Below are 13,241 nucleotides of genomic sequence, written 5' to 3'. Positions count from 1 at the left end.
ATCATCTAAAAATGGTCAATTCAGAAACTGTTGAAAAAGGCAAATAGAAAAATGGCAACCTGTCCCACTGGAATCTTTTCCAGCGACTGAGAATTTTGTTTTCTGGTAAAAAATATAGAAATAGTGGTTATTCTCAGTAACTGGTGAGTTGGTTCTAGACTTCGGCACAGAACCAAGTGGTGTCCCTGAGAGTGAGGACAAAGGGCTTAAAACCTTCCTGAGTCCATTGACATGTTTTTGATCTCCAGTTCCAGCTATTTGGCCTAGACTTCACACTGAATCACCAGCTTCTGGAGCTTTAAGATCTCTTCCTGCTGCTGGCAGAATATCTGCAGCAGCTCATTCTGTCTTTGGTGAGGGACATCTGTAGATGTCAAAGCTGTTTGTGAACCAAGTTTTCTTCTCCTCCAGTGTGTCCTGCAGTTCACCTTGATGCCTTCTCCTCTAGCAGGGACAGGTGCCTCTGGTTGTCCTCTGGGCCAAGTTTTTCTGTTGAGTTGGAGATGGGCCTCTCTGTAGGCTCAGGCCAGGGACTTAGCAGCTAGGAGTTGGGCCTAAGGGACACTAGGACTGGCCCTCTATTCATCCCACTGAGCCACTCCTGAGTCGCCAGAGAAGGCTGAGCCCATGTCTTCATGGTAGGATTCTGATAGCCAGGACACAATCATGGGCACAGGCTCAATGAAGGTTTTGGTTGTGACCAGCTTGAAGAAGTTGAAGATGTCACAGGAGGACATGTCAAGGTCTCTCTTTGGCCTACACTGACATCCTTTTGCAGGTAATAGGAGCAGTATTTAATCAGGTAGTCCAGGTGTGACTTCTTGGTACTCACCTTGTAGTATCAGTAACAGCAGATGTTCCCATCTTCCTTCCCCACCATGTATAGTATGTTGATGTCCATATTGTAGAAGAACAGCACACCTGAGGAGCCATCCAGAACTTCCTCTGTGAGAGGCACCGAGAGGTTGTCCTAGTCCCACAGGGCCACCTGCTAGCTGTTCCATGAGGATGTGCCTGTGAACAGCAGCTTCTTCAGGCTCCCCAGAAACAGCAACTTATTGGCCCAATGCCCTTTGTAACTGGCTTCCTGGAGGACAGTCCTGATCAGGGTTTGAGAATCCAAATCTCGTGGTCCTTGCAGGCAGTGGCCAGCAGGCTGCTTTTGATGTTGAAGGACATGGAGAGGATCACTTCTTGGTGACAGTTGATTGTCCTCATAGGGCTCATGATTACAGAGTCCTTTGTAGCTACATTTTAGACCATCACCTTGTAGTTGTAGCTGGAACTGAAGAGGATGTTGGTGGCTGTGGGGTGCCACTCTAGCAGGCCCACTCTGGGGGTGTGGCCCACCAGCTCTTTCCTGCAGGCCAGGAGGTTCCTTGCCAGCAGCAGCATTTGGGTATCCTAGATATTAAGAATGCATTTTCAGAATAGGAGGCCATCTCAAAGTCATTGAAACAGTTCCACTTGATGTCTAAGATGTTCCCTCTGTTTCCACAAACCTTTGAGTAGTGAGGGCCAACTTTCTCAACTGGTACAGGGGAATGACAAGGAAGTTTCCTCCAAAGGCACGTTCTATCACAAAGGCAATGAAGTTGGGGTTCATAGAAAAATGACTGTCATGGATGCTGCAGGTAAAGGGCACCAGTCCTCCTTGCTGGCTGGTTTGCCAAAAATGTAGTGTAACTCGGAGCTCTGGTACTGGGGGTGCCATGATATCTTGGTGACTGCCACCATGGCAATATCCAGCTCCGCAGTTCTCAAGGCCTGCAGAGTCCCTGTACCCTCAAGCTGCAGCCCAGAGGGTGGGAACACACAGGCCTCTCCTATCCTGCCTGTCCCCAACTCCCAGACCCCTGTGTGTTCATGGCCCCTCCCCAATCATCTTTAAAGTCAGGCTAGTTGAGAATGATTGATGATGGATGGTGCAATAACTATCGCTCCTTTGGCTATTAAAATGCTCAGATTAGGTGCCAAATTACATTTACTAACCTGTACTTCGAAACATCAATTGGGTCTTTGTTTTTCAGGAGCAGTAAAGCCTTTTTCAAGGCCTTTAGGGCAATGGAAGGATAATGTGCAGGCATTTCCATTGCTAATGCTATAGGAAGGGAAGAAAAAAGTTTTTAAACATCATAATCTTATGCATCACAGTTTTCATCCCAGGCTACAATTTGCTTTCACTAACTAAACTGGTTTGAAACAGATTAACAATAACAAAACAAATTTTATAAAATGACAATCCACAGACACCTTTCAGAGATAGCTTCTACTTTCTGGGCAGAGTAACATGGTAGGATTGCCAGGTATATCCTTTCTTTAACAAATATCAATAGGGAACCTACTGTTTCTGTGACCTTGCACATAGTTGTATAGAAGAAACAATGACCTTAAGAATCTTAAGCAATGATCTAAGTCAAGGAGGGGCACACTAAGAAGGAAACAGAGAGCAGATCAGTAAAAGGGCACTAATCAAAAACAGATTTATACTACAATACACTGTTTTTTGTTGACTATTAAAACACAGGAAACACTCTACATGAGATTGAGTGTCAGAGATAATGAAACCTGAAATTTTCAGATGCAATTCACAGGTCTCTAGAATTGGAGTACTATTATGTGAGGAGCAGAGGCCACTATTACATGTCCATAAAGTATATACCATCTGTGCTATAGTCTTGGAATTCTTTTTTGGCAAGACCAAGAAATGGCAAAAATGACTCTTGTGCACTTGGGGTACCTAATACATTTATTAACCACATTTATGCTTCTCCAGAAGATGAGAGATGAAAAGGGAAGATAATTAGGCAATTTCCTGCAGTACATTCCCCAAAAGACTCTGGGTAGCCAAGTTCCACTTACTAGCTCAACCAGAAATTCAAGTGTAGCAGTTATGTTAAAAAAATTACCAATATTTCTCTGAACAGTTCAATAAATTGCTAAGATTCCTTCTCATACCTTTCATCAGTGAGTGGTTGATTATCATTTCTAGGGAGCTTAGCAAAACTAACTTTCTGAAGTTTGAGCTCCCCCAATTGTTTAGTGATGTAATTAAGTTCCATGAGCACCTATTACGAGCAATGCACTTTGCTAGTTTCTACCAAACAAATATAAGTAATGATTTTTTATGGCCCTATGGGGCGAATAAGCTTAGAGAAAGAAAAAGATAAATACATAAATGACCATAATACAAAAGTCTAAAAATGTCATTAGAGAGGGGAAAACAAAGAGTTCTAGGGGTGCAGAGGTGTGTATGATTGTTTCCCACATGAAAGTAGTAATAGTAAAGAGAAGAAACAAGTAGTAAGATCTTACAAAAGCATAAATACAGCTCTTACATGCAATTATTTCAAATGTTTTGCTTTCTAAATAAGGCAGTTCCCACACTGACTCCAGGAAGCTGTCCAGTGATGGATCATTCATTTTGGCTTTAACTTCAAACTCGTACAGCAGAAGCAGTGTCTCACATGGATCAGATGTAAAGTCCCCTAAAAGGCAAAAATGCAACATGCTCTGTGATTACATTTCATTATTCTCTCTTGTTCTAATCCTTTTACAGGGGAGGTTTTCCTGTTGATGAAAATAAATTTTACTTTTAATATGAAAGTTATCCTGACCTCTGTGATAAATGTTTTAGAATTTTAAATCTATAAGATCATCAATACTTTGAGCACCCTATAATTCATTCACTAGTATCGCCTACACTTCCTGAAGTTATTGCCATGTTTTTATTGCCTGAAGAAGTCCTGCTGTTATAATTAAGAAGTCTAATTCAAATCCAATTGCTACTTGCCTCCTATGAACTTTTTCTAGGTCCATGCTCGCTCTGACGGCTGAGCTAACCAGAAAATACAATACTGCATAAATTAAACATAGCTTTACCTTAAGGAAAGTAAATAAGTGCTTCTAAACGGTTTCATTTAGTCTGCCAACAGTATACCTAGGGTATCCACATTAGCAAAATTCTATATCAAGTGCCATGCACTTGATATATATACTAGGTGTATTGGTTAGGTTTGTGTGTCAACTTCACCAGGTGCCCAGCTGTCTGGTCAAGCAAGCACTAGCCTAACCATAACTTTGATATTTTGTGGCAGGTTAATAAACCAGAAAGTTGGTTTATTAAATCATCAGTCAGATAATCGCACCTTTGGCTGATTACATCTATGATCAGCTAAGGGGAGTGTCTTCTGCAATGAGAGAATCCAATCAGCTGTATTTAATTCAATCAGTTGAAGACTTCTAAAGGAGAGGTGATGATTTCAGCAGTCAGAAGAGAGAATTTCTGTCTGTACTTCAGCCAGCCTCTCTTGCGGAATTCACGGAAAACCTTCACTGCTGTGGCCTGCCCTGTGGAATTTGGATTTTGTGCATCCCACAGTTGCGTGTGACACTTTTATAAATTCTCATATTTACAGATGTTGATTCTGTTTCTCTAGAGAACCTTGACTAATACACTATGTGATACAGTTTCCATTCACCATCGGTGGACTGAAGTTTTTAAAATTTTGATGGATAGCATGAATATGTAAACTTAATAAAGTGCACTAATCTTAAAGAGCTTAATAAATTTCTACATATGTTTAAACCCATGTAAACACTACCCAGATGATGTATATAACACTTCCAACAGTCCAGAAGATTCTATCTAGTCAATACCACTGTACAAGAGGTAACAATCATTTTGACTTTTATCATTATTGAAGGTTTTGCCTGGTCTTCAAATTCGTTGCAAGTAAACAGATATACAATAGATTTTTGCATATTGACCATGATTCTGCAATCTGCTAAAGTCATTAGTTTCAGTGACTCTTTTATGTAGAGAATGTTGAATTTTCTAGGTAGACAATTGCGTCATCTACAAATAGAGATACTTTTATTTATTCTTTTTCACTCTACGTGTCTTTTTTCCCTTTCTTTTGCTTGCCTTATTGCACTGGTTAGGACCTCCAGCACGATGATGAATAGGATTGGTGAGAGTAGACATCCTTGTGTTGTTCCTGATTTTTGGGTAAAGCATGCACTCTTTTACCATTAACTATGATATCAGGTATAGGCTTTATTTTCACAGGGACTCTTTATCACATTAACTTCCATTTTATTCCTGGTTTGCTGAGAATTTTAAATCATGAATAGATGTTAAATCTTGTCAAATAATTCTTCTGTCTAATGAGACGATCATATGGTTTTTCTTCTTTAAACTGTTGATATAGGGATATTATATGATTGAGTTTACAATGTTGAAATAACCTTACATTCCTATGATAAACCTCTTGGTTATAATATATTATCATTTTAATATATTAGTAAATTCAGTTTGCTATATATTTTTGTTGAGGATTTCTGCATCTATGTTGATGAAGGATATTGGCCTATAGTTTTCTTTTCTTGTATTAACTTTCTGGCTTTGGTATCAGGTTAACAGTGACCACATAAAATGACCTGGGAAGTGTACCCTTCTCATCTATATTTCCAGAAGAATTTGCATAAAATTGGTATTATTTGTTCTTTAAAATTTGGCAAAATTAGTCAGTGAAGTTTTCTTTGTTAGAAGATTTTAACTATGAATTTAACTTATTTAATAGGTTTAGGAATATTTGGGTTATCTATTTCTTCTTGAGAGAACTTTGGTAGTTTGTAGCTTTCAAGGAATCTGTTCATCTAAGCTTTCAAATTAATGGGCATAAAGTTGTTAATAATATTCCCTTATTATCTTTTTCTCTCTGTGTCCAAATGTTGCTTTATCTTTCCATATGAAAGATCACACAGTATCAAAAATAAAGAACTGAAAACAAAACAAAAAGAAAAGAGAGCAGTGTTGGGCCAGTAGTACCACAGCCCCTGTACCACAGATCAGCCCAGACCCAGGGCTCTTTGTGTGAAGGCTACATAGCACCAGGCAGTGGCTCTGTTGAGGTCAGCATGGCACGGCATCCATTTGGCTTTGATTTTTCTGGGATGGTGGAGAGCAAGGAGAGTTTTGGGCAGGTGGGTGGGGCAGGAGAAGAAGAAACTACATCTTCAGCTGATCAGGACCTCAGGGTACTCCAAATGGGCTCGAACTGGCACGTGCTCACTGAGCTGTACTGGAAATGGTTTTGTTAGGCTGAAGTTGGTCTAGTTCACAGGAACTTTCTGATGAATTTGCTTTGTAGAATCCAAACAGAACCTCCTTTTATTTTGCATGGGCAGGCACCAGGAATCGAACCCAGGTCTCTGGCATGGCAGGTAAGAACTCTGCCTGCTGAGCCAATGTGGCAAGCCCTGAACCTCTTTTTTTTTTAAATAAATTTTTATTGCAATATCTTCATACACATACAGTCCGTGCAACATATACAATCAATGGCTCACAATATCATCACATGGTATTCATCATGATCATTTTTAGAACATTTGTATCACTCCAGAAAAAAAAAGAAAAAGAAAAAAGGAAAAACTCATACATCCCATACCCCTTAACCCTCCCTCTCATTGACTACTAGTATTTCTATCCACCCAATTTTTCTTACCCCATATCCACTCCTACATTATTTATTTATTTGTCGTCTTTCTTTTTTCATTCATCTGTCCATATCCTGGATAAAAGGATCATGAGACACAAGCTTTACACAATCACATTATCACATTTAAAAAAAAATCTGTATCATTATATAATTGTCTTCAAGAATCAAGGCTACTGGAATACAGTTCAACAGTTTCAGGTACCTCCCTCTAGCCACTCCAATACACCATAAACTAAAAATGGATATCTATATAATGCATAAGAATAACCTCCAGGACAACCTCTTTAACTTTATTTTGTTTCATTTTTCTCTTCCCCTTTTGGTCAAGAAGGCTTTCTCAATTCCATGATGTTGGGTTCCAGCTCAACCTTGGGAATCCTGTTCCACATTGTGAGGGAGATTTATACCTCTGGGAATCATATCCCACATAGGGAGAAGGGCAATGAGTTCACCTGCCTACTTGGCTTAGAGACAGAGGCCACATCTGAGCAACAAAAGAGGTTCTCTGGGGGTGACTCTTTGGCATAATTATCAGTAGGCTTAGCTTTTCCTTTGCAGGGATAAGTTTCATAGGCATGAACCCCAAGATGGAGGGCTTAGCCTATTGAATTAGTTATCCCCACTACTTGTAAGAATATCAGGAATTCTCCAGATGGGAAGTTTGATATTACCTCCTTTCTTCCCAGTCTCCCAAGGGGACTTTACAAATAATTTCTTATTCTCTGCCCAAATTACTCTGGGATCAAACAGAACCTCTTGAAATACTCCACTTCCTGGTCAGTCTCATTCATCTCTACCCCATCCATGTTCTGCCTGTTGTAGCTCCATGGCTGCGGCAATCTCTGTGGCCTGACTGGGCTCAGGAGCTGCACAGACTCCTGTTCCCAAGGCCACACTGGCCAGTTTCACCAGGAGCTGCCCTTCTCCTTTCTCAGTTTTGGGACTGCCAATCTAGCCTGATTCTGGCCAGCCTCAGCACAGCAACGTACTTTGGAAGTCTCTGAGGCCTTGCCTGGCTGCTTGGAGTCAGGGGTCTGACCCCTGGTACTGGGTTCCAGTAGGTTGGCCAGGGGCCAAGAGTCTGGGCTTGCCTAGCTCTTCATGCCTGACTACCCTGTCTCTTGCCCTTTCCCTGCTTTCTACCTGAAGCCATAGGCTCAGGTAGCTCCGCTTGCAAATGGGGATCTCCTTCAGGCTTGGCTCCTCAGAGCTAGGGTTGCCCAGCTTGGGTGTCTTGACCCAGATTACCAGGGACAGGTTGGGCATGATGTTGGGTGTCCTCACCAGCCCATTTTTTGGAATGATGCCAGAATGGGGACCCCTTACCTCGTGGTGGGTAGAGTCCTCTTATTCTGCCTGTGGTAGGGCTGGCTCATCTGGAACTTGTAACATATGGCTCTGGAGGAACCCAAAGTCAAAGGGGACAGGTCAAGGTGTCAATCCACTGGTCTGAGGAGCCATGGAGGTTTGAGTCAGGTATACTCTGGGGCTCAGTCTCAGTAGGCCCTTCCTTATAGAAGTTGTTGCCATCCATGTTTAGTTCACATATGCTGAAGCTGACACGGATAGAGTTCTTGAAGTATTCTTTATCTCCTGCAGATGGTTGCTGAGGAAGCTGTTGATCCTATCCGGTTCCCCATCAGGCCACTCCAAGAGCATCTCCCTGGCAGTCCTCGGCTCCCAGCTTCTAGAGACATTGATTCGCCTGCATCAGGGCTCCTGCTGTCAACTGGATCTTCTCCTTTGCTGCATTGTGGCCAAAGAACTCACAGTAGCAACAGTCACAGAACTTGTCATCTCTCTAGTGGGTGGAGAATGAGGTGCAGGAGCCATGCTCTGAAATGCTATTCTTTTCCTTGCCCAGCCCCTTCTCTGTCACATAGGGCTGGGGCAGCTGGCATGACAGGACATTGTGCATAAACTTGTGCCTCATGTACCTGGGTTTCCTGCTGTGAGTGCTTGGAAGTTGTTGAGAGCTTTGTGGTGGGAGGAGAGGCCCACTGCAGTGTCCATTAAAGGGGAGGCTACACCCCAAGAATGTTGGAGGCATCTTCAGAAGCAGCATGGTGGTGCAGGACAGGTGGGGGCTCTGACATGTGTATGTGGGAGGTGGACAGCAGCAGCAACAAAGCACTCTGAAGCCTGGGTATGGAAAGGTGCTGCTGGGGTGGTGGGCAGGAGGTGTGGGTGGGGCAGGGAGCCAAAAGATCCAGGGAAAGATGAGATCAGAGAGGCTGGTTAGGGTGGGGGCAGGTGGGGTTGTTGAGGGTTGGAGGCAGTGAGATCTGAATGCCAGGGTGCTCTGAGATGGGGAAAGCCTCACCGAGTATAGCAGGAGGACTCCCAAATGAGCTGCCTGGCAGGCCCCACTGGAATGTGGGGAGTTTCAGAAGCCTGAGAGCTTATGTGCCCACAGGAAGGAGCTGGAATCCCAGTCCCTTGAATCCCCATGCTAGGAGAAGGATGAGAAAGAGGACGATGAACAGTATAATGAAAATGAATGAGAGTCACCCCCACAAGACTGATTTGCAGGATGTGTGAGACAAGGAGATTGCCACTGTATGTTTTTTACCTGTGGCCTTTCATCTTCCTCATGCTCTTCTGGCAACTGTGGCAGACACAAAGAGGCATCTCACCTGGAAGATTCTTGACAAACTTTGGCATGAAATCAGTGGTAGCTTTTCAACTTGCAACACCAGTCCATTTTGGGAAGGACCTTCTTCCCAACCTTTGTGTTTCTGGTGGCACAAGAAGTAGCAAATCTGCACAGATTGGCTTGAGGTGGGAGGCATCTGCAGGCCAGCGCCAGCTTGGGCTTGTCTTCCAGTGCCTCCAGGGGTCCTGCACTCATATCAGCTTGGCTATGGTAGGGACTTGGGTGCCTGGGGCTTCTGCAGTCCCGGGACCCAGGCCTGCTCCTGCCAGTCAGTGACCTGCTCGGTCTGTCTGCCTCGGAGTCATGCTGCTCCTAGGGCCACTGCCTTACTCAAATCCTGACAAGCCACAGCCTCTCCTTTTACAGGACAATAACCCAGCTCCCCCCTCCACTTGCTGCCAGCAGCCCCTTTATTAACTTTTTAAGTTTCTGAAGGATTTGTAGTAATACCCCCTTTTCATTCTTGATACTAATTTGTGTTGTTTCTCTTTCTTTCTTGATCAGTCTGGCTACAGGAATATCAATTTTATAGATCTCAAAGAATCGAGTTTTGGCTCCATTGATTTTTTTTGTCATTCTGTTCTACATATATAATCAGTAATTCACAATATCATCACATAGTTGCATATTCATCATCATGATCATTTCTTAGAACATTTGCACCAATTCAGAAAAAGAAATAAAAAGACAACAGAAAAATACTCATACATAACATACCCATTACCCCTCCCTTTCTTTTTTAATTAATTTATTTTTTATTTATGATACATAACCACATACAAACACAAACATTCTTATCATATGATCATTCCGTTCTTGTTATATAATCAATAACTCACAATATCATCACATAGTTGTATATTTATCATAATCATTTTCTAGAACATCTGCATCAATTCAGAAAACACAACAAAAAGACAAAAAAATTCATACATATCATACCCCTTACCCCTCCCCTTTCACCGATCACCAGCATTTCAATCTACTAAATTTATGTTAACATTTGTTCCCCCTATTATTTATTCATTTATTTATTTTGAATTAAAAATTTTTTTTAAAATTTATTAATTAAAAAATAAAGAAACAAAATAAAACAACATACATAATCAGTAATTCACAATATCATCACTTAGTTGCATATTCATCATTTCTTAGAACATTTGCATTAATTCCAAAAAAGAAATAAAAAGACAATAGAAAAAGAAATAAAACGAACACAGGAAAGAAAAAAAAAGATTATACCTATAATACCCCTTACCCCTCGCTTTCATTGATCACTAGCATTTAAATTAAATTTATTTTAGCATTTGTTCCCCCATTATTTATTTTTATTCCATACGTTCTACTCCTTTGTTGACAAGGTAGATAAAAGGAGCATCAGACACAAGGTTTTCACAATCACACAGTCACATTGTGACAGCTGTATCATTATTCAATCATCCTCAAGAAACATGGCTACTGGAACACAGCTCTACATTTTCAGGCAGTTCCCTCCAGCCTCTCCGTTACATCTTGAATAACAAGATGATATCCACTTGATGCATAAGAATAACCTCCAGGATAACCTCTCGACTCTGTTTGGAATCTCTCAGCCATTGCCACTTTGTCTCATTTCCCTCTTCCCCCTTTTGGTCGAGAAGGTTTTCTCAATCCCTTGATGCTAAGTCTCAGCTCATTCTAGGGTTTTTCTCAATCCCATGATGCTGAGTCACCGTTCATTCCAAGATCTCTGTCCCACATTGCCAGGAAGGTCCACACCCCTGCGAGTCATGTCCCAAGTAGAGACGGGTAGGGTGGTGAGACTGCTCTTTGTGTTGGCTGGAGAGAGGGGCCACATCTGAGCAACAAAAGAGACTCTCTTGGGGGTGACTCTTAGGCCTAAATTTTAAGTAGACTTGACCTATTGTTTGCGGGGTTAAGTTTCATATGAACAAACCCTAAGACTGTGGGCTCTGCCTATAGCTTTGGTTTTCCACACTGCTTGTGAGAACATCAAGAATTCAACTTGGGGAAGTTGAATTTCTCCCCATTCTCACCACTCCCCGAACGGGGTTTGCAGATACTTTTCCACTCACTGATCGAATCACTCTTGGATTCATCGGGGCATCACTCTGGACAAACCAACAAAATCTCATGTCTTACCTGAGATTCCAAATACTTATGGCGTTAAATCAAACTATCTACATAAGTTATATTTGGAAATACACTAGTCAAAATATAAATTTTGTAACTAATAAACATTTTTTGCTTTAGTCTCTCACAGAAGGTGACATTTTAAAATATTAATTACCATATATTTTCAGCACCCTGCAATAATGACGTTCCTTTGTTCTTCCTCATGCAAAAACATTTTTAAAATTGTACCTTGTACATTTCACTATTATTATACACTCTAGGCATTCCTAGATTATACCATCTCAATCTTTAACATCTATCTTTCTTTCTGATTTCATTTATGTCCTCAGCCCTCCTCCCTCTATCATTCTCACATGCAGCTTCATTCAGTGTTTTAATATAATTATATTAGTTAGGTAGTATTGTGCTGTCCATTTCTGAATTTTTGTATCCAGTCCTGTTGCAAGTATGTATCCCTTCAGCTCCAATTACCCAATATCTTACCCTATTTCTATCTTCTGATGGTCTCTGTTATGAACAAAATATTCCAAGTTTATTCACTAATGTCAGTTCATATCAATGAGACCATACAGTATTTGTTCTTTAGTTTTTGGCTAGTCTTTACTCAGCATAATGTTCTCTAGGTCCATCCATGTTGTTACATACTTCATCACTTTATTCTGTCCTAAAGCTTCATAACATTCCATTGTATGTATATACCACAGTTTGTTTAGCCACTCGTCTGTTGATGGGCATTTTGGCTGTTTCCATCTCCTTGCAATTGTAAATAATGCTGCTATAAACATTGGTGTGCAAGTGTCCGTTTGTGTCTTTGCCTTTATGTCCTCTGAGTAGATACCTAGCAATGGTATTGCTGGGTCATATGGCAGTACTATATTCAGCTTTTTGAGGAACCGCCAAACTGCCTTCCACAGTGATTGCACCATTTGACACTCCCACCAACAGTGAATAAGTGTACCTCTTTCTCCACATCCTCTCTAGCACTGTCATTTTCTGTTTTGTTGATAATGGCCATTCTGGTGGGTGTGAGATGATATCTCATTGTGGTTTTGATTTGCATTTCTCTAATGGCCAGGGACGTTGAGCATCTCTTCATGTGCCCTCTGGCCATTTGTATTTCCTCTTCTGAGAGTTGTCTATTCAAGTCTTTTTCCCATTTTGTAATTGGATTGCTGTCCTTTCGTTGTTGAGTTGAACAATCTCTTTATAAATTCTGGATACTAGACCTTTATCTGATATGTCGTTTCCAAATATTGTCTTCCTTTGTGTAGGCTGTCTTTTTACTTTCTTGATGAAGTTCTTTGATGCACAAAAGTGTTTAATATTTAGGAGTTCCCATTTATTTCTTTCTTCAGTGCTCTTGCTTTAGGTGTAAAGTCTATAAAACTGCCTCCAATTATAAGATTTATAAGATATTTCCCTACATTTTCCTCTAACTGTTTTATGGTCTTACATCTGATGTTTAGATCTTTGATCCATTTTGAGTTAACTTTTGTATAGGGTGTCAGATACGGGTCCTCTTTCATTCTTTTGCATATGGATATCCAGTTCTCTAGGCACCATTTATTGAAGAGACTGTTCTGTCCCAGGTTTGTGTTGGTTTGACTGCGTTATCAAAGATCAAATGTCCATAGATGAGAGGATCTATATCTGAACACTCTATTCGATTCCACATCTATTTTTATGCCAGTATGATACTGTTTTGAACACTGTAGCTTCATAATATGCCTTAAAGTTAGGCAGCGTGAGACCTCCAGCTTCGTTGTTTTTCCTCAAGATACTTTTAGCAATTCGCGGCACCGAATTTGCTTCCAGATAAATTTGCTTATTGGTTTCTCTATTTCTGAAAAGCAAGTTGTTGGTATTTTGATTGGTATTGCATTGAATCTGTAAATCAATTTAGGTAGAATTGACATCTTAACTATATTTAGTCTTCCAATCCATAA

At 41.0% G+C, this 13,241-nt stretch overlaps 1 protein-coding gene and 2 pseudogenes across 3 annotated transcripts in view; all 3 read right to left on the bottom strand.

The window, feature by feature from the left end:
* Nucleotides 1–13,241, bottom strand: part of TEX11 (testis expressed 11) — a 483,245-nt gene that overhangs the window by 23,876 nt on the left and 446,128 nt on the right. For all 3 annotated transcript variants that reach the window (XM_077147058.1, XM_077147060.1, XM_077147059.1), the window contains 2 exons: nt 3,339–3,488; nt 1,993–2,101 (listed from right to left, as the gene is read on the bottom strand). In XM_077147058.1, coding sequence (XP_077003173.1) covers nt 1,993–2,101; nt 3,339–3,488 — 259 coding nt within the window. The remainder of the gene's footprint in view (nt 1–1,992; nt 2,102–3,338; nt 3,489–13,241) is intronic.
* LOC143672179 (coronin-2A pseudogene) lies at nt 62–1,863 on the bottom strand (annotated as a pseudogene).
* Nucleotides 7,409–9,376, bottom strand: LOC143670979 (protein FAM193B pseudogene; annotated as a pseudogene).

This window comes from Tamandua tetradactyla, chromosome X (assembly GCF_023851605.1).
Source record: "Tamandua tetradactyla isolate mTamTet1 chromosome X, mTamTet1.pri, whole genome shotgun sequence".
Classification (NCBI taxonomy): Eukaryota; Metazoa; Chordata; class Mammalia; order Pilosa; family Myrmecophagidae; genus Tamandua; species Tamandua tetradactyla.
Note: the sequence above shows the minus strand (reverse complement) of the source record. Positions and strands in the feature narration are given on the sequence as shown.